Raw genomic sequence first — 22,241 nt, forward strand, 5'->3', positions numbered from 1 at the left:
AAGAATAGATCTAAGCAAACTCTTAAATGTAATAATGAGTATTGTATATGTTACTGCAAGGATTATGTACTTGAGGTGTCTAGGTGGTGGGTGTATCTAAGGTTCAAAAATCCAATAAATATATTAATAAAAAAAAAGATGTGTAGCTAGTACATACCAGGACAAATAAACTAGTGAAAATACAGTATTTATAGGGCAAGCTACACTCAGCTGAGCTAAACGGTATGAAATGTCTCTGATGTAAGGAAACAATTTCTGGCAAAAAGATGGAAATTTAGCTATCAGTCTATTTTGTGGGTTTTGAAATAGCAGAAATTTTACGAGTAGAAAGCCATTTTGAGTAATTTGCACATATGCTGTTTATTCCACAGTTGTCTTTGTGCTTCAATCAAAGCTACCAGAGAACAAAAATAATTCAAAAAGAAACAGGAGCGGAGAGACTCAGAAAAGAGGCCCAGCCATGATAAAAGAAATGGCTTGATCATCAACAGACCCAAAAAATCCAGTGGCAGTTTTCTTTGCCTCAAGATTTTATTCAAGATTTGACAGAGTGGTGGCCCTGATTTGAACTGGGGTTTGGCCTGAAGGGTCATCTTCAGAATGCTCATAACAGGGCTTTAGATGCAACAAAGACCATAATACTTTTTTTTTTAAGGTGGCTAGTTTCTTCCTGCTTCTACTTTAGTTTTTAATGCAAAAGTAGGTGGTCAACTACTCTATGGAGCTCCAGTAGAGAGATGCTAGATTCTCTTTTGTCACTATTTTTGCAGAGAATCACAGGGATGCCAAGCTGTGTGGCTAATGTCTCTTTAAGGGCAAAACCAGGCTTACAATCTCTGGAAGCACAGGCATGGGTATGGGCCCTTGGGCTTCGTTTGAAAACCCTATTTGCCACAGAAGCTAATGGGTACCTCTGTCTATTAAAATCAGACTCCTATGCTACCTCATGGAGAAAATTAATGGAGACTAGACTCCCAACTGCTGGGATTTAGCAGGTGTGATATGGAGATACTGGGAAGATTAAGCAGCACACTCTGTGGTGAATGAATGTCTGTATAACTTGGACTTTATTGGCACCACAAAAGAGCCCGTAGGGTATGCCCCCATTTATACTTACCCAAAGGTGCCCTTACTGTATTTAGATCTTTTTAACTGTTCCTCAATACAGGAGAGCATTTATGCTTGCAATATTAAACTCTATTCCTTGCAAAATTAAACTCTATAACAGACAGAAACTCTTTGGGACAGACAGAAACTCTGGAGCACTGCTTACTGGAATGTAGTACCTTTTGCAATATTAGGGATTTGTGGATTACTCCTCTTTTCTGTAATAATGAGGGGCTGTCAACACCAGATGAGGTTAAGGAAGTTTTGGCAGGCATGGACTTAGGAGTTACATTGGCTGTAGCCAAAATTTTGCTTATGTCATTAAATTCAAAGGACCCCAAGTGCAGTAACTGGTTATTCAAATTATTTATTTTTGCTGTATCTAGTGTGACATTGCTCAAGGCCTGTAGGCTAAATAAGCAGTATCATTAAAGTAAAATATCTGAAATAGGATGAGTATAAGTGAGGATCCTGACTGCAAGCCACATGGGAAGTCCCTAGTTAAAAGTAAAAGAACAACTGCTTCTTTAACACACTTGCTTCCATGACACTGAGTATTCATAGAAGTCTCAAATCTCTTTAATCCTTTAGACAGTAATTTATAATGTGCTGCAAATCTTAAATAATCTTCATGATAAAGCCCAGCAGTGGTGAAATAAGTCAATGAATTCCCATAAACCTCAATGACTTTTCCACCCCTAAACAGCTGGACATCAAATGGCTCCTACAACATACAGGTTATATAGAAATGTTATGAGCCAACAGACTTAAACGACAGGCATATTAAGGAAGCTGAAAGATTATATTTGTCAATGACTGACTGAAGCATGACTGCCACTAAAAGCAAAAAAAGTCATTGAATACCACGGACTCATGAATTTTGCGGTTTCTGAGAGCCATATACTGTTATGTTTTAGTCATTCCAGATCTGAAGAACTGATTAGATAAATACTATTAAGGATCTATTACCCCCTTTTTCCTTGTAGTACTTACTGCTTTAATTATCAGGTTCTTAATCCAAAATTACAGGAAGCTGGCTTGATCGAAAGTGGAATGCAAGAGTAGATCCAAGATATAGATGAGCTTCAGATGTATAAAAGGATTCATGAGGTTTAACAGCCTTTGGGTCCTAGAAGGTTGGTGGGTTGCTGTTTTGACCCTGGATATGTCAATAAGAAACGGTAAATTGCTGCTGCATGCAGTGTACTTTTTAAAAACTCACAACAGTCCTTGTTGGCTTTATTATGTGTCAGTTACAAAAGAAGAATACAAATGAAATTAATCTTTCTACTAAGAAATTCTGGATTGTTATATTATGCATCTCTAAGACTTCCAGATGTTCACAGTTTAAGAAGCCAAACAATACTACTAGTTTTTGCTAGAGATAATGGAGTAAAAATAGTAGCGATAAAGGTTACAGTCAATTGTCATTTGGACTTGAAGTACAAAAATAAATAAGGGTAAAAAAATCTTGTGCAATAAAATCTGGTATAATCAAAGCTAATGAAAAAGAACTGTTCTTAACTTATGTTGTGGTTTTTGTTTCAAGTTTTTAAAAATGAAAACCAGTATTTGTTCTCTGAAGCATCCTTGTAATGTTTTGGTCCAGATGTTTTAACAGCCAAATGCAAGTCCTGTAAGTCCTTTGCTTCAGTCTTTTTAAAAAAAATTACTTCTGGTTGTCTTTTTCTTCCTTGGCAATCCTCTTTGTTACTCCACTGAAATATTTCTCACGAAAGGAATTGTGACTTTTGTATGACAGGTACTGGCTTTCCAAAATGTTAGAAGAGCGATCTTCATCCTGCAGGGTATGAAAGCATAGTGTTTAGATATTTGCAAGGAGATCCATGTACAAGAACTTGAACCACTGAAGGTTTCTGGCTTGTTCCTAAGACCTGCTGCACTGGCAAATAAGTGTTTAGGTTGGAACATACATATATGACACATGTCACCAAATCACAAAAATCCTGTCTGCATCACAATACATGAACCTTTTTTGAATTTAAGGACAACGTGTTTTTTAAAGGCACATAGCTTTTTTAAACCCTCCCCTGCAATATGTGAGGCAATGGTTCCCTGTAGCAATGAAATATTATGCTTCATGTTTACATACAGCACTTCACTTATGTTATTTTATAAGGCAGTCTTGTAAGGAATACTGTAAATGGGAGGCCCAAGGCTGAAACAGAAACGGGGAGGTCAAAAGCCACCAGCAATATCATAGCATAGGAAAAATCTGAATTAACGACTAATTTTGGTTAATCTAACTTTGGTCAGAGTATAGCCTGAGATTTAAATCTCATGATATCCCTGTAACTGTTTTAACAAGGTGTTCACTTACTACCAGCCAGTTAAAGCTCTACTGAACATATCTGGGTCTCAAGCCTGTTCATCAGGAAGACAGAATGGCAAGTTATTGCTTACTTGCCTTTGTACAGATTGTTCAGACCAAGGCTGGTTCCAGGGTTTTAAGTGGCCCCAAGCAGAGAGTGTTGGTGTTACCAGACCTTACCCCACACACTTCACTTTCTGCCCAACTACCTGTATGGCACTCCACCTGCCTAGGCATCTTCACCCGTTCCACTCACAAACTTTCCCACAGCCCACACACCATTTCCCCGCTGGCACTGGGCAGTGCACCTGGCTGCACATACCTTTCCCCTACTATGCTGGGTAGCACATACAGCTGGGAGTGTGGGTGGCAGAGCACGTTCGAGTGCATGAGAGAAGGGCAAAGAGACGGCAGGGGAGTTATATGAGCAGGGGGGATAATGGTAGTCAGCCCCACCAGAACCCCAGGTCCCACAAGCTGCCCCACCTCAGGGTATGCTAATGTAAACCCTAATCAGATTACACTGATCCACCACTTGCCTGGTCACAGTTCTCATACTGTATCAATATACAAGCATTTCTTACTGTGCAAACTCTTTCACCAACCTTCCCTAGCTGAAATGTGTAAAAATCAACTTCTCTGGTAAGCCAAAATTCTATTAAATTGGTAGCATGCATACTCTTAAATGAACTGACATTTTGCCATTAGTTTTACTGTGCAAACTCTTTCAACAACCTTCCGTAGCTGAAATGTGTAAAAATCAACTTCCCTGGTAAGCCAAAATTCTATTAAATTGGTATATGTCAGAATTCATGCAATGTAAACAGAACCAGATCTCAGAAGCTAAGCAGGGTTGGCCCGGTTAGTACTTAGATAGGAGACCGCCAAGGAAGTCCAGGGCTGCTATGCAAAGGCAGGCAACGGCAAACCCACCTCTGAATGTCTCTTGCCTTGAAAACCCTACGAGGCCGCCATAAGTCATCTGGAACATGACGACACTTTCCACCACCAAACAGAACCAGAGAATATGCAGGAAGAAAACACATTTTTAAACTACTTTTCCTTAATGGTTTATCAAGAATAAAGTGCTCCAATCCAAATTATGGGTGTAGATTTATGCAGCAACTGCTGGGGGAGCCCACATCTAAACAACTTTTGTTAAACAGTACACCTGTATTTTATATCCATGATCTAGTAGGCCCTTGTCACATAGAGATGAGAGCTACAGTTTAAAAAAAAAAAAGATAAATCCATCCACACATGTGAACAGTTCTCCAAGCAAGCACATTTGAATACATGAAACTGGTCTATCAAGACTGGTATTGTCTACTCTGACTGGGCAGTGGTTTTTCAGGTCCTCCATGGTCTTTAACATCACTTGTTACCTGATCCTTTTAACTGGGATTACTGGGTACTGAACATGCTAGGGTTGCCAACCTCAAAGCAGGGCCTGAACATCTCCCAGAATTTTAACTGATTTCCAGACAAGTGAGATCAATTCCCATGGAGAAAATGGCTTCTTTGGAAAGTGGATTCTGTGGCATTATATCTTGCTGAGGTTCTTTGGCTCCCCCAACCCCATCATCCCCAGGTTCTTCCTGCAAATCTTCAGGAGTTTCATAATCCAAAATTAGCAAGCTTATATAAAGCAGATGGTCTACCACTGAGCCCCCCCACCCCCACCCTGTATCTCTGGACTTCTTTGCTGTTCAGTGAACTTTAGCATTAAAATGTTCCTTACTAACCAATGAAGAATCTCATTTAAAACCATACCAAATGCTTTATAAAAAGGACATAGAATTTGATAATGCTTTGCATTTAATCAGATTAAATTTAGATTCTCTCTCACAAACATATATACATCCCTTTAGCAGATGTATTTTTATATGTTACAAAAGTTTATCTCTTCAAAACAATGCAAATAAGTTTTTCTTTTAAAAAAGAGAAAGAAGAAGGTGAAATCTGGGAGAAATCGAAGTAATTAAAAATAATTCACAGTGCCATTTGGTATAAATAGAGTTGTACAGTTTTCACCACATTTTTTTGAACTGGTATCCAAATAAGACAGTTAGAACAACAGCCTTAAAACAGTTATTGTTATGAAAAATTAGAGAATGTGTATCCAACACACATTCATGACCACTGCCTGAAATAGACCAGGCATATTCCCTGGAAATATACCATGTGTTCCTCCTTTAACCATTCATGAACTTAAACTGCAGCCACTGAGGATGGATAATATGCACATGCACACACATCTTCAGGCACTTCATCCCATATGCCTGAAGAACTCATATGTTGAGAGGTTAGAGTCATCAGAAGAAAGATTATGTGGGTAAATCAAGGAAACTCAACCTACTACTCAAACATTCTTAAGAGAAGATTAATGTGTTTGCACCCCTAAAAATAGGCTGTCGTATGCTAAGATCTCATAATGTGATCAATCAGTGTGGAGATAATTGTCAAGTGAAATACAGAACTAGGCTGTTGTTGTTGTTGTTCAGTCGCACAGTCGAGTCTGCCTCTTCGCGACCCCATGGATCATCTCCCGCCAGGCCCTCCTGTCTTCCGCCGTCCTCTGAAGTTGGCTCAATTTCATGGTCGTTGCATCGATGACACTGTCTAACCCTCTCATCCTTTGCCGTCCCCGTCTTCTTTGACCTTCAATCTTTCCCAGCATCAGGGTCTTCTCCAGGGAGTGCTCCCTTCTCATTTGGTGGCCAAAGTATTTGAGCTTCAGTTTCATTATCTGGCCTTCCAGGGAACAGTCAGGGTTGATTTCTTTTAGGATTGACTGATTTGATCTTCTTGCAGTCCAAGGGACTCTCAAGAGTCTTCTCCAGCACCATAGTTCAAAAGAATCTATTCTTCGGCGCTCGGCCTTCCTTATAGTCCAACTCTCACAGCCATACATGACTACTGGGAATACCATTGCTTTGACCATGCGGACTTTTGTTGGCAGGGTGATGTCTCTACTTTTTATCATGCTGTTTAGGTTCGCCATCGCTTTCCTACTTTTTTAAAAAAACAACAATCATGCTCTATCGTGTATTTTCTTCCACCTCATGCTTACGTTCTGAGACGAAAACAAACTGCTTGTGGGGGCCACAAATGCTCAGGATAATGTGTACTGACTGCTGTACTAGCACAAGGTCACCAAATAAGACAATGGTGCTTCGGACAGACGTGCTGATATAAAAGTGTGCAACCACAAGTGTGATGCAATGATTAGAGTATCACCCTATGATCTGGGAAACCAAAGTTCAAATCCCACTTGGCCATGGAAACTTTCTGGGTGACCTTGGGCCAGTCACTTTCCCTCAGCCTAACCTACTTCACAGGGTTGTTCACAGAATAAAATGGAGGAGGAGAAAGCGTCCCAACAGGGAGACAGGTGAGTTATAAGACTGGAAAACTTCAAGCTTCCTTGGATGAAGCAAGTTGCTTAGATCTTTGCCAATCCGGTTTTAGGCCTGGTTATGGGACTGAGATTTGAGGAGCTGCGGTGGCTCAAGTGGTTAAGACGCTGAACTGCAGGCTGTGGAAGGTCGGTAGTTCAGCTGTTCAAGACCTAGGGGTCATTTCCTGCAGGAGCGCACAGGAGCGGAGCTCCAGCAGTAAAGAGGCCAGGGGGTGGGCACATGCAACAAGCCCCACCCCCTGCTCCCAGCAGCCCCAGGCCACAAGGAGCAAGAAGCAGCCAGGTAAGTTGCAGAGCCCCCCCCCCCGATAGCAATCCAAAAAAGTCCAGTGGCACCTTTAAGGCCAAGGTTTATTCAGGTACAAGCTCTCCCTCCTCTGTGAGGGCAGATCTGCGCATTCATCCCCGCATAGCTAGCAATCCAAAAGGGTCCAGTGGAGCCTGAGCAGTGCGTGTTGCCTTCTGATACACTTCCGGTGATGCCAGGGGGTGTGGCATATGCAAATAAGTTATGCTAGTGAGTTATGCTAATGAGCTCCTGCACCTCTTTTTCTACGAAATGACCCCTGTCGAGACCCGAGTGTGCTGCATGACGGAGTGAGCTCCCATCTCTAGTTCCAGCTCCTGCCAACCTAGCAGTTTGAAAGCAAGAAACTGCAAGTAGATAAATAGGTACCACTTCAGTGGGAAGGTAACAGTGTTCCGTGCGCCTTGGTATTTAGTCATGCTGGCCACATAACCACGGAAATGTCTTAAGACAGCGCTGGCTCTTCGGCTTTGAAACGGAGATGAGCACTGCAACCCTAGAGTCGGATTCGACTGGCTTTCAAGCAAGGGAACCTTTACCTTTACCTATGGGACTGAAACAGGCATAGTTGCTCTGGTGGATGACCTGAGCTGGGAGATGGATAGAGGGAGTGTGACTCTGTTGATTCTCCTGGGCCCGTCAGTAGCTTTTGATATCATCAATCACAGTATCCTTTTGGAATGCCATTCTGGGCTGGGACTGGGAGGCACCGTTCTGCTGTGGTTCTGGCCCTACTTGGAAAATCGATTTCAGAACATGTTGCTGAGGGACTCATTAAGGAATGTGCTTGAAAATATTATTTTACTTGCATTGTAACAACATTTGTATGTATGGAATGTACTTGCATTGTGTATGGGTTTGGGAAAACTGTGTGCTTTGGTCTGCTTGCATTTGGAAGCTGCTATGCTGATGTGCTGCCTGCACTGGTATGCTAATGAAGACACACACACACACCTACCCACCCAGCTTGGGAAGAAGAACAGATCTCCATTATGGTCAGCCAAGAGGACTAGCACAAACAACAGGTCCTCCACCATCAAGGAGTTTCTGGTCAACACGTAACCCTCATATCTGGTTTGCATCTGAAAGTGACTCTTTCCTGTTTACAGCTTGGGAACCAGCTAGAGCATCTACACATCAAAGGTTTCCGGGGTACCAAGAGTTTCACACCTTGACCAGATGCTTCCATTGAGTTAAAGGCTAAGATTTGAATATTGCCCACTCCCTCTAGGTAGATACGTCACTTCCCAGTAACCAATAGGTATAGGGAATGGGACGGACTACAGGTATGAGGTTGGCACAGATGCCAACCCCCAAACTAGGTTATAAAATGCGAGGTTCAACCGTTTTTCCCTGCTAGCCATCTTTACCCCACCTTTGCAACTTAAGTTCTACTGCAGGTAATTCTTACGTGCTCTCTTGGGCTGCAGCCAAGGAGCCCACACGTGTTGGCTAGTTCCAACTGTGTGAAGTAGGATTCCTCTAGTTAGATCTTTTGTTCCCGCATTCTTCCTCGTGAAGGTTGAGTTCTCTACTGGATCAGATAAGTTTTGGAGGAGAACATTCAGAGCCTGCAAGAGAGGATCACCACCCTTCAAAAATCAAGGAAGGGGAGGATTTTATTGATAAGAGCCTGGGAACTCTGCAAGAACATGAAGAAGAAAGTCAAGAAGAAGGAAAAGTTGATCTCCCTTCTCAGTTCTACAGTACAACCCTGAAGATGCTGACTAAGACAACGCTCTGGTCCACTGGAGCTCAAGAATCATTTTGAGGTGCTTGAGAGGGTGATGGAGACAAGAGTGGAAGGAGAGCCACAAAGACCTGGAAAAGGGAGTGAAAGGGCATGGTGCCGCACACGAGTGGAAGGAAACAGAAAGTGGTGGTCATTGGGGAATCTCTGCTAAGGGGTATGGAATGTAATGTGTCCAGGCCGGATCCCCTACTCCAAGAGATGTGTTGCTGGACTTCCGGTGGATGGCGACGCGCTTGCAGACGCATCTCTCGGACCCTCCGGGGATGAGGTCTGCCTCCGGCTGAAGGAGGGGGCACGCAGGCTTGAAACCGCAGACGCATCTCCCGGACCTCCCGGGGATGAGGTCTGCCTCCGGCTGAAAGAGGGGGCACGCAGGCTCGTAGCCCCCCCCCAGGGACCCGGTGGAGGGGCCCTGGCCAGGGAGCTTTGAAGGGGTAGCCTCTTCGATGGTGGAATGCCAGAGAATTGAGGCGCCCCTTCGCTCCAGTGGTCCTTTGTGCCGACAGACCGAATGGTACTAGCAACGCTTACTGGAATCAAGCACAGGAGACTGAGCGAAAAAAATGCTGCAGAAAAAGGGGTCGCATGACCAACTATGAACGTGAGTCAACTTAAAGGTGATTTTTAAAAAGAAAAGACGCTCCCTACCCTATCTCACTGAGCAGAGAAAACGAGCAGGGAGGAAATTCCTCATGCACATAAATCAATGAGCGGAGGGGCGGAGCGGACGAAAACACGTAGAAAAGTGCCTGGAAACACTCACCAGAGCGATTGTAAATTATCAAGCGCAAATTCAGAGACTCTTGAACTTTCTTGTGAGTGTAAACAATTATAAAAGATGGCAGGGAAGAAGGACAAGCTTTCGAAAGTAAAAGCTGGGGAGAGCCCGAAACCGGAAGTGACGAATGAGACGGCGAAGGCAGTAGCAGACTACATGCGTCCGCTGCTGAAGCAGCTGAACGTCTTCAAGGAGCAAATGATGGTGGTGACACAGGGAATAACAACACAACAAACACAGATAAATGGGCTGATACAAATGATGAAGCAAGACAGTGAAAAAGTTAAGGAAGTGGCTGAAGATACACAGAAAGTGAAGAAAAAAGTCAAGAAGCTGGAAACAGAACAAGCTTCTATGAAAGAGCAATTATTACAAGCCCAAATGGATAAGGTTAATATGGTCCTACGCTTCCAGGGTGTGCCAGAAAAACCGGGTGAGAATCTTAAAGAACTGATGTGTGAATTACTGGCCCCAGTGGCAGATATGAAGGAGGAACATTTAAAAAACGAGATGGATGTGGTCTTTAGATCATATTCAGGTTATATAAAGAAAAATAATCTGCCTGGGGAAATTGTGGTAAGATTCTCGAAGAGGCACATAAGGGATGCAGTCCTAAAAGCAGTTTCTGGAAAACCCCTGAAAGTGGGGGATAATGCGGTCAGAACGCTAAAGGACGTTCCAATTGAGGTGAGACAGCGGAGGAAGAAATATAAAGAATTAGTGACTTTTCTTCAGACTAATTTAATTCGATACAAATGGCTATTTCCTGAAGGAGTAACTTTTAAGATAAAGGATAAAAAAGAGAAGATTGACTCTGTGTTTAAAGCTAAAGAGTTCCTGAGGGTTCAGCTGGGAAAAGCAGAGGAAGACAATGGAAAATCGAATGGAGAAGACTCAGAATCTTCCGGAGAGGACTCTTTGACTGAGCAGGGAGCAGCAGCTCCAAGAAGTCCTTATAAGCTGAGAAAGGGGAAAAAGAAGTAAAGGCTGAAGGACTCTGAATTATGCCTTGAATTCAACAATATGTTAGAGATGAATGGGGGGTGGTTTACAGGCACTTAAAAATTTAAATGTAAAATTAGCAGAGAGAAAAATGAGTATGTTTGACTCAGTTTATAGAAATGAAACTGAAGTAATGACTTATTGTAACCAAGCTTGTTGGAGATCTCCTCTCTTGGGTTTTTAGATAGTAGTGGGTTTCTTTACTTTGTCCCTGTATGTGTAGTTCCCTATATCCTTTTTTCTTTGTAGTATTTGTAGAGATATAAAAATAATTTAAAAATCCCCTCTGGGGGAATTAAAAAAAACAGAGAGAGAGATGTGTTGCTTACCTGGGGCCAGAATTCAGGATAATACAGATTGACTGTTTGTGCTGGTTCATGTGGGGATGAATGACATGGCTGCGAATACCATCATGAAAATTAAAGAGGACTATGAATCTCTTGGAAGGCAGTTGAAGGCACTGGGGGCACAGGAGATATTATCTTCTATCCTCCCAGTCAAAGGGAGAGGAATGCGAAGAGAACAGACCACAGTCGAGGTGACTCGTTGGCTGAGATGGTGGTGCCGGCAGGAGCGCTTTGGGTTCTGGGACCATGGGATAAGTTTTCTTAGAGAAGGCCTTCTAGCACACGATGGGCTTCACCTCTCAAGGTCAGGGAAGAAAACGTTCAGAAAGAACCTGGAGAGCTTAATCAGGAGAGCTTTAAACTGAAGCCGCAAGGGGAAGGGGACAATTAATATGGAGACGTCAATGAAAAAGAGAAAACAGTGGGGGTGGAGAGAATGACAAAGCCTCTTTTGCTGCCAAACGAGCACACGAGCCCATTTCCTCCCATACACACTTGAAGTTGAGTGCCAGTCACATGTTAAATGTGAGTTGGGTTGAGATGTTCCTGTATCCAATTCGCGTTTAACATATAATCTATTCGGATACTGGATTATCAATGATCCTGTTGCTTAAAAAAGAATGGTTCAAGCAACCACTGAGGATGCCTCTCTATATGCCACTGAACTTTGCAGACAGAGAGCCCTACCTAGATGCTGCTGGGATGACCTTAAAGGTGTCAGTGCAAAAGTTTGCCCCAATTGCTTCTCCCACTGACTTTTACAAATTGTTTCACCATCTAACTAAGAGTATACTGAAAGCCTCCGTTAACCTTTTATATCAGTTCAGACTGAAAAATACTTTTGAACGACCCTCCATTGAGAAGACACTAACAAATATATTAATGTTTCTGGACTTGTGTTCAGACTTGTTTAACAAATACTCTCTTGCCTACAAGTTTCACATGGCATGAAGCACATAGAGAGGCACAGCACAGAGACTGGCCGAGAAGCAGCTATCATATTTGACAGTATTCAAGATCCAAGTAAAATACACACCAGTGGGTTTTTCTGAATTGTGTGTAGAGTGGTACATTTAAAAAGACTATGTTTAGAGGTATTGATTTTGCAATGCCATCTTCACCATTGTCACCAGAATGTATTAGTGCATTCTCTTACATCTCAGATCAAAACCAATTTCAGTGGGACACAGCCGTGTCTTGCAACAGACTCTAACATTCCAGTTTCAGTGTTAGATGCAACTAATCATCACCTCAAACCAAAACAATAAAATTTAAACAGCCTCCACACTGCAAACCAAAGTGTACTCAACCATATATACGAAGATATATAAAATAAGATTCAAAGTTTGCCTTCAATTGCTGCTGTCCAGGTTCATCAGCACAGCAAGTACTTAAACTTCCTGTTTTGACATTTATGACTGTTTTACAAACCTTCTAAAACCAACATATAAAATACCTTACTAGCAGCAGGACCAGGAAAAATAGTTTTAACACCTAGTGTGCTATGGTAGGCACCCTAAGTTTGTATAGCAGAAAAATCTGTTACAAATCTGACAACTGCTACTTTGCATGAAAGCCCATCAAAACAATTACCTCAAATTCCTTCACCTTTTCCATGGTTATCAGGTGTCTTGACGTGTGGCTGGAAAGCGTCTGTTCACAGTTGCTAATAAGTTTCAGACATGGGTGCTGGGGTAAAATCTCTTCGGTGTATCTGGAAGAAATAAACAGTCAAAGGGTTATAAGAGCTTATGAACTGTAACTTGTGAATCTGAAACAGAACAGCCAGAGGCACTGGTTCAAACAGAGTTAGACTATACACTTCCACATGGTTCACAGCCTTATTAAATTTCCCAGAAACAATGTGTGCTAATTGCTTTCAGAATCCATAGCCACATGTGTAGCCACAAAGGGAGAACAAAACAAGAGACATGGTACAGGTGAAAGATTGCCTGTATACAGAAAAAGCACATTTCATGTAGCTTTCCATTCCGGTTTAGCATTCAAGTCATTTGCAACATTTTTCATAGTTTTCTGACAAGAACAATTGAAGTAGGGAGTGTCTTTTGTTAAATGTTTACCACTTTTGCAACTTTGTATCCTACATCAAGTTCCTTGGAAAACAGATTAATACAAATGGGATAAATAATTACTCCCCAGTCTGTACATTCTTTATTCATGAATAATCCCAATAATGAGAAAATTATTTCATTTGTAATTTAATGTACACCAGCACCTACTTGTTTAGCAATCACTGATAGGGATGGACACGAACTGGGAAAATGCAGTTCATGGTTCATGACAAACTCACGAACTGAACCATGAACCTTCACTAACTAATAAGGGTTCATACAAACTGAACTGGTTTGTGAAGTTCATGATGCGGTAGAACACCTCCCCCAGGCGTGCTAGACATACCAAAATCACAGGGGATTTCTGGCTGACTTCCCTCTACCTGCCCTCCAAGTATGCTGAGGATTGGATTTATGGGGGGCCCCCACAGAAGGTGCCCCCAGGAAAGTGCTTTCTGGGAAAATGACAGGTGCAGGTTCAGGAGCGTATAGAACAGATCCTGTGCAAGCTAGAGACACCAAACTTGTAGTGGGCTTCCAACTTTCCTCTACATGCCCTCCAAGTTACATGTAGATTGGATTTCTGGGGTCCAGGTTACAGCCTCCTAAGGAAGGTGCCCCCTTCTCCATCATTTCTAATTGGGAGGGGGGACAGCAAAAAAGGGGGGGGATAGAAACCCCACAGAACTGAATCAAAGTTCCTGCGAATCTCTGCAGTAGAAACTGAAGGGGGGGCATTTTTGCAAGCCCAGTAGAAACAGTGCAATGCACAGAGTGCCCAGCTTTACCAGTGCAATCAAAGGGATGCAATACCAGCTCAACAGGACTGATGTCTAACACAGAATAACATTTCAAGTGGGGGCTGGAGGTGGATTTTTCAAGTCCTGTACAAGAAAATGGGAAGGGACCCCAAACTGGCAAAGGGGGGGGGACCCTCTAAACAACTGGTAGGCCAATAGAAACCCGAGACACTGGGGGGGGGGAGAAAACAGTCCAAGGCCAGAGAATTCCACCAACCTTGTTGCTTTGAAGTCCCTCCCCTTTGTTGCCTTGGAGTTTGTGAACAGTGGTAATTAAGTAACTGGAAATGTATCCATTCAAGAACTGTCATGAACCACTATGAACAACACCATAGTTTGTGGAATGTTCAGCACCCTTCCACGAACATCACTTCACAAACTGTGAACCGGCTAAAATTTATGATAAACTATTTCATAAACCGGTTCGTGCCCATCCCTAATCACAAGATTCAACAGCTGACAACAGAGTGATGCAGTATTTTTAGAATACATATTTTCTATTGCTCTACCAAAAGAATGCCCCCCCTACGGCATTATATCAGCACACTTATTAAGGATAACCCTATTCCTACATCTTTCTAGCCATTATCTAGCATTTCCATACCACTGATTCTAAATACAACTGAAACAAATGGATCTTAGCTGACCTTGCCTCCATCTAAGTACACTTAGTACACTTAAGATCAAATACTAAACATTCAAACTTTCAAACTGTTCTCTGCCTCCACACACATAGTTGAATCCACCACAGAAATTTAATACACACAAGAGGGCAATTTCTACCAACTTCCTCCTCATGTTGCTCCTTGGGATCCTTTGTACCCCAGAAGCAGTGTTTTGAGAGACACTGTGGGCTGCTTTAAAAAGAGGGGAGATGGAGAAGTTACACTCTGTGGATGGAAATGCCTTCTGTACATGGAACTATTCTGGTGGTTCGAAGCCATTAAAACGTCAGAACTCTTCCTACACTGTAGCAAATGGAAAGTCCTCTTCTATACTCCAATGCAAAAAAGGTTAGAAATAGTTACCATCTTGCTGCATATTCCACCTATGGAAAATGCCGTGGCTCAGTGGTAGAACACACAGTTTAAATGAAGGTTGAAACCTTGGCATCTCCAGATTCATACATCTGAGGTAGCCAGGAGGGTTATTCTGTATTTGAGATCCTGGAGAGCTCTGAAAGAGACTGTACTAAGCTCGAAGGACCAACAGTCTGACTTGATACAAGGCAAATACATATGATCATTGCATTTTATATATTTTTAATGCATACATACTCTGGTTTGTACACAGGAAGCCAGTAGACCAACCTTCCTCCAATCACCAGGTACTCTGCCGCAAATTTTAATAGGTCAAAAAGGATGTCGCTCAGATGATAATTTGAAGAAATGGAGATGTGATTTTCTGTGCTAAGTGGTATTTAAAAATTATTGATTGGTAATAGCTACAATATGATTTGCATTTATTTAAACAGCATACACTTCCTAAATTCAAGACAACCAAGAAAATTTATGAGAGGGGCTGTGAATCAGTGGCAGAGCAGCTCATGCTTCACATGCAAAAGGCCCCAATTCAAGCTCTGGCACCTCCAACAAAATGATTCCAGGTTAACAGGTGTTGGAAAATGTCTTTCTCTGTTTCAGATCCTGGAGAGTGGCTGCTGGTCAGAGAAGACAATACTAAGCTGGATGCACTATATAATTTGAACTTTAGAAAGTTAAGCAATCCAGGAATAAAATTACACAAAAATTCAAAAACCAATTTGATAAGAGAATGGTGGAAGCTGAAAACAGAAAATAATTGAAAAACAATCGACCCAGGTAAATTAGCAACGTGATTTTACAAATTCTTCCTAATAAAATTGGTAAGAACAAAGGACCACACCAGTAGGAGCAAAGAAACGAAGAAAAAATGGTGCAGAGGGACAAGATTTCTTTACTCCTGATAACAATTGTATTGATATGTGAATGAAATGTTGATGTTACCTACCCTGAGCCCACTTACAGGAAGGGTGGAATATAAATGCAATAAAATGAATAAATAAATAAATATTGTTATACAAAAAACAATTGTATTGCTGTTCAGAATAAAGAATCCTTGTCCCACTGCACCATTTTTTCTTCACCTTTTTGCTCCTAATATAATGGGGAAAGTTACACTGGCTTGCATAGGGGAAGGAACATAAGGCCATTTTCATTCCAAGGACTGGATCCTACTAGCTTTTCCACTCAATCTCATTCAACTTCGCTCTTCATTATTGCTCCTCTCCCATCTTTTTTTTTTTTTTTTGGTCCATGTGGATTTCATGATCCCAAGCACTGACTTCTTCGGTGGTAAAAAGGGACTCCTCTTTTACCAGCAGAAGAGCTGGTAGGATCCAATCCCAAAGTTTAGGACACTACGTTTTCTTACCAAAAATTTAAAGCAAGTTAAACCATGCTGGGGTGAAAATGGTAAGATCCAATGTAGAATAGAGGCTCATCAATCTCCTAATTTGGTAGCACTGTCCTCATAATATGACAAATAATAAGTTAGTAACTGCTATCCCTGGCCCTGAGAGTCCTAATGGTAGGCATGGTACAAAGATTCAGAAAAAAACCCACTTCATTACTGGTGGCTTTTCCAGTTACCTCTCTATCCACAATGCATGCTAGGCAACAGAATATGGTGATAAAATCACTTGCACACAATTTCCATGTGGCACCCATGCTGTCCTGTATGTGGCCCCAGTGTCCCATATAGTAGTCACATTCCTTCCCAAAGCATGGGAGCAATTAACGAAGTGGTTGCTATATACACGCAATATAATTAAAAACAGCACTGTCAGATTTGTCAATGGTTTGGCAGAAGGCTAGCATGTTTAGCAACTGAAAAAATGCTTCTGAAACTACAGCTAGCTTTCCACTCACACATCAGATTCGTAACCCAAGGCACACCTACCTTCCTTCTGTAACTTTGGTCATTTCCTTCTGTGAACCCGTTCTTCTGGTGGCTTCTCGTATGCCATAAGGAGCTATGCAAAACAAATATATTTGGCAGATATCAATGTACTCACCTCCACTATTTAATTATTATATATTGTAGAAGCAGAGGACATGAAAGCACTTGCAGGGGCATCTCATTTTCCCCTTTCCCACTATTTCCCCCTTTCCTCACTCCTAACAACCTACTTTTATCTGCCCCCATGTCTTCAGCCTTCCCTCCTTCCCTCCCTTGGCAGCCTCAAACTGAAAAAAACAGTGGTCCAACTATGCTGTGACAATAACTGGGTCAAGCCCAGCCACACAGCACCAGCTGCCAGGCCCAGCTGTGTGACAGGGAAACGGCAAGGACTTGTTGGGAGCACCTTACTTTTCCTATATGCCCCCCCCCAATACTATTTCCTCTTTCCCTCCTTCTGGGTATTCCAGTATCCTCACCTTTATCTACTTTTCTTCTCTCTTCCCACCCACCAAACAGCCTTTTATCTGCCTTCCCATCTTCAACTATATTTTTTTTATTTACTTCATACCACAGCCTTTCTTCACAATGGGGATCCAAAGCAGCTTACATCACTCTCCTCTCCTCCATTTTAGCCTCACAGCAACCTGGTAAGATACATCAGGCTGAGAATGTATAACTACTCCAATGTTACCCAGTGAGCTTCCATGGCAGAGTGGTGATTAGAAATTGGGTCTCCCAGATCCTAGTATGAAGCTCTAACCACTATACAACACTGGTTTTCATGGGATGGCTGGTGTTGAGCAGTGGCAAGCAGCCAATCCGGGGTGAGTCACATGTTATCAAGTCACTCAGTGGCTGCTGCCAGCTCCAATAAGACCTCCCTCAAAGGCCAAAACAGCCCTGAGTGGTGTTTTTCCTCTCGGGTTCTGTAGTGAAAGAATATTGTGACCACAGATTAAGAAGCTAGCTGTGTTAGTCTGTCTGTAGCAGTAGAAAAGAGTAAGAGTCCAGTAGCACCTTAAAGACTAAATCATGAAAGCTCATACCCTGCCACAAATTTTGTTAGTCTGGACTCTACTGGACTCTTGCTCTTTTCAACTGTGTTGTGTGTGTGTGTGGGGGGGGTCCACATGACTGATGTTTTGTGGTGCCTGCATATACAACTCCAAATGAGTTAACAAGGAGTTAGAATCGTTAGAAAGAGTAGGTAATATAGCAAAAATACAGAAGGAAAATGTATTATATATCTTATAATAAGAACATTAAAGAGACTTAAATTTCAGCATCACAATTAACAGGATTTTTCAAAATGCTTTGTGATTTGTGTTTTTCTGTTTGAGAGAGAAAATCAGATATTGTATTACTTGTTCTCACAATTAAAAAAAAAGAAATTAGCAATTTCAAATTTTGTGGTTTTCATTCTTCCTAGTTTGAAAATTGGTGGGCACACGGGTGTGTGTGCGGGGGGGGGGGTGGGAAGGTAGCCTCGCCTAGTGTGCAAAAAAACCTGGCACCGGCCCTGCCAGCTCACAATGGTGGCAACTTTCATCTGTCTCATGCAGGGTGAGTCGCAAAGACACTAGTCTTTTTCCCTTGTTATTTGGATTCATGCGGGGTGAGGGCTGCCCCTCGCTTGTGGCCAGGGTGGCAGGGGATAGTCCCCCAGGCCATTGATCCATTAGGACTTTTCCTGGTGGTCTTAATCACGGCTGGTCTGATTTGTGTCTGTAAGTATCTTGAATGCTTGAAGGTTTATCCATCAGTAGAATTTAACAGCCAGTCTTCATCTGCCTAGCAGTGCTATCCTGAGTAGAGCTGCCATGGGCTTAGAAGGGTGTAACTGCTTAGAATTGTACTGAAAGGCTCTGTAGTGTGCATCATAGGCATGCGTTCAGTGGTTATTAAAGGTCTCTGTGAACAGGGCCATTTTGACCTGGCACCTGAAGGATGGCACGTCTGGCACCAGGTGGGCCCCACCTGGGAGGTTATTCCAAAAGCAGGGGACCACCACTGAAAAGGCCCTCCCCTAGTTGCCACCCTCCGAGCCTCTCAAGGAGTTGGCACCTAGAGGAAGGCCCTGGAGGTTGAGCACAGTGTCATAAAGATTTCAGTGTATTTTTTTTTAAATGCAGTTTGAATTTATTTATTTTTTAAATACAGCCTAGGAATGGGAAGCCAAATATAACTAAATAATTCAGGGACTCATACAGGGGACATTTCGCAGAAAAAGAGGTGCAGGAGCTCATTAGCATAACTCATTAACATAACTTATTTGCATATGCCACGCCCCCTAACATCACCGGAAGTGTGTCAGAAGGCAACACCCACTGCTCAGGCTCCAAGTTGAGTTGCAATAAAAATGTGGAATGGATTTTCCATTAGGGTCTCTGGGCCCAAATAGAGTACTCTGGGAATGGAATGAGAAATCACAGAGTGGAATGACAGCCCCTAGGAGTAACAGAAATGTTAAGGGACTGGAATGAGAGACCACGGAGTGAAATGAAAGCCCCTGGGTATAGCAGAATGTTCTGGAACTGGAATGACAGGCCCCAGAGTGGAATGACAGCTCCTAGGAGTAACAGACATGTTCTGGGACTGGGATGAGAGGCCCCAGAGTCCAATGACAGCCCCTGGGGGTAGCAGGAGTGTTCTGGGACAGTCCCTTAACACTTCTGTTACTCCTAGGGGCTGTCATTCCACTCTGGTTTCTCATTCCATTCCCAGAGTAGTCTGTTTGGGCCCAGAGACCCTAATGGAAAACCCATTCTGCATTTTTACTGCAACTCTACTTGTACTGTAATGTATTTCAATGGAGCCCATGCAAGTCAATTGGCAATCCTGGCTCCCATTATTTCCAATGGATCTTCAAGTGTTTTCCATTGTTTCCAATGCGCAATCATGTCCTTTCTTTTAGTACATCCCCACAAGGGTTAGCCTTGGAACCGGCACCTAAATCGTATACCTACATATTTTGAAAGGAAAGCCCCTGAGCTTCTACAGAATTTGCCCCAAAGCAAAGCTATTTTTAAGATCATCATAGGGGAAATAGGAGTCTGAGGGATTTTTAAGCACATCAACCCTTTAAACCTATAAAGTCTCTATCCTGCCTGCAGAAATCCTGGATGGCTTTTTGCATCTCTCAGAGCTGCTGCAATGCTCAGAATACTCTCCTGGGAGCAAGCCCAATAGGAATCTGAATGCAAGAAGTTTGCTAGATGCTGAATGCAAGAAGCATGTCTCCTCTGATCCCTACTCCGGAGTCTGCGCGGTGCAGCTGACTCCCAGACTCAAGTGCCAGCTGCATCTGTGACATTTAGACATGCCCATGTGCTGCCTGAGGAGGTCTACAGAAGGGAGTCAGACGTAGCCTTATAAATAGCACGCATAAGAGTGGGAAAGAAGGTGCGTGGTAGCCAGGGAGAGGGAAGCCGTTTCGGTTTAAGAGCCAAAGAAATCCACCTCCAAAAAAAGCACCCACAACTGCAGTCTGAACACTTTTGCAAGCCTGGTTTACAGCTCAAGCCCACCCCTGGGAAAAGAGGGAATGAAAACCAGACCTACAGCAATTGGCTTTTTCCAACGCTTTGGTGCAAGAAGACTCTGCCGGAGCGCTCTACACAAGAGCAGGAGGTCGGCGCTGGTGGGGAAAAAAGGAACCTCCACTTTGAGCAGCTTGAATGACAACTAGCTGCACCTGCACGCAGCGAGGAGGGCTGAATTAATCTTGCAAACTACGGTGAGGCTGCACCCCCACTTGAAGCCAACAGAAGAGAGCACTTGCGCAGTGGGGGAACCACTTCAAAGCCCCAGGAAAAGGGTTGGGACAGCACTTCAACTTACCAGGTCAGCCAATGGATAAGTTGGGGCATTTTTTCCCCCTCTCAGCCAAACCCATCTCACAGGGTGGTTGTGAGCTGGAGAGCTGGTGAGGCGCAAGGTGGGAGCGGTCATGCGGAACCACGTCTGGAAGCCTTCCTCGGCTCGTCATCTCCAGCCGGATCCTTTTGGGCTCCTTTGTCCCGGTTGCCATTTTGGCTGCTGGAAGTAGGGGGCGGGGCTTGCTGCATGTGCCCGCCCCCTGGCCTCCTTACTGCAGGAGTGTCGCTCCAAAGGCCTTCTACAGGCCCAGCGCTCTGGCACAGGGCCTGTAGAAGGCAGCGGGGGCCCTTAGCAGGCAATGGGAGGGCTCCGCAGGGAACTTACCTGCCTGCTTTTTTCTCCTCGTGGCCTGACAGAGCAGGGGGAGGGGCTGAGAGCAGGGGGAGGGGCTTATGTGCCCACCCCCTTGGCTCCTTACTGGTGGAGCGGCGCTCTGGCATGCTCCTGCTCGAACCGAGGCCTGGAATTTACATCCACTGGATACTGATAGAGATGGCTAAATTGCAGGCTACCATATCCTCTGATGCATATCATCATCATCATCATCATCATCATCATCATCATCATCATCATCATCATCATCTCCTCTTCATATTTATAGCCTGCTCTTCCTGCAAGTGGGCTCAGGGTGGGTAACAACATTTCAGCAGTACAATAAATAATTAAAATATTAAAACACTGTCATATGCATTAAAATGGTAGTCACAACCTGAGAGCAGAAAATTATTGAGGTTCCCCTAGCCCTTGGGTGACACATAAATAACGGCCAGCAGTTGTCAGATGGGTGACAAGAACCTCAGAGCATTCATGATTCCTGTTAGCTTCTATAGGGAGATGCCGTGTAAGCATAAGAGATGCATCAAAGGTAACTTGGCTAGGACCATCCTTGTATCAAGAGGAAAGTAGGTGTGGTCTAGAAAAATTAGAAATATGCTACTCACATTAAGAAGATCTTCATTCAACTAGTAATCCCAAATTCTTGAAAACTGGCTTTGCGAGTCCTGATCTCACATAAATAAAATGTATAACATGCACTAGGTGAAGAGCTCTTGACACACTAGTTCCTTGTATCTAGTCAGCAGGCTTTTCAGGCTGGATGTCTTTATTCTGTTATTCACTTTGGATGCTAAACTATATTATCAGCTTGTAAACCTTCCATCATTATTACAAACTGCAATTCTACAGCAACTTACGGTCTGTGATGATTGCATCAAACTGCATTCCATTCCTCCATATGGGTTTTGATGCATCAGAAACTAATACATCAAGGTAGTAGTTCTCTAAACCATACTGGCGAAGGTTGGCTCTAATATTTTCATCAGGTCCTCTCCACTTTTGGTTCTTCCTGCTGGCTTTACCTAGAAGTGGTCAGAGTGAAGAAGGCCAATTCAAAATTACTCTAAGTACTCTGTATAACAATACATACTGTTTCACTTGCATATAATTATAACATCACAGCTGCAATTAAACAGTGGCTTTAGAAATTCAAAGGAGTGGCAA

The 22,241-nt window shown here is 43.0% G+C and overlaps 1 protein-coding gene across 2 annotated transcripts in view; it reads right to left on the reverse strand.

The window, feature by feature from the left end:
- Positions 1 to 2,771: 2,771 nt before the first annotated feature.
- Positions 2,772 to 22,241, reverse strand: part of TRMT11 (tRNA methyltransferase 11 homolog) — a 38,099-nt gene continuing 18,629 nt past the window's right edge. For both annotated transcript variants that reach the window (XM_015423831.1, XM_015423832.1), the window contains 5 exons: positions 21,935 to 22,099; positions 16,860 to 16,932; positions 15,197 to 15,328; positions 12,641 to 12,761; positions 2,772 to 2,908 (listed from right to left, as the gene is read on the reverse strand). In XM_015423831.1, coding sequence (XP_015279317.1) covers positions 2,777 to 2,908; positions 12,641 to 12,761; positions 15,197 to 15,328; positions 16,860 to 16,932; positions 21,935 to 22,099 — 623 coding nt within the window. In that variant the 3' untranslated portion in view covers positions 2,772 to 2,776. The remainder of the gene's footprint in view (positions 2,909 to 12,640; positions 12,762 to 15,196; positions 15,329 to 16,859; positions 16,933 to 21,934; positions 22,100 to 22,241) is intronic.

The sequence above is a fragment of the Gekko japonicus genome, unplaced genomic scaffold (genome assembly GCF_001447785.1).
Source record: "Gekko japonicus isolate JY-2015 unplaced genomic scaffold, Gekko_japonicus_V1.1 scaffold186, whole genome shotgun sequence".
Classification (NCBI taxonomy): domain Eukaryota; kingdom Metazoa; phylum Chordata; class Lepidosauria; order Squamata; family Gekkonidae; genus Gekko; species Gekko japonicus.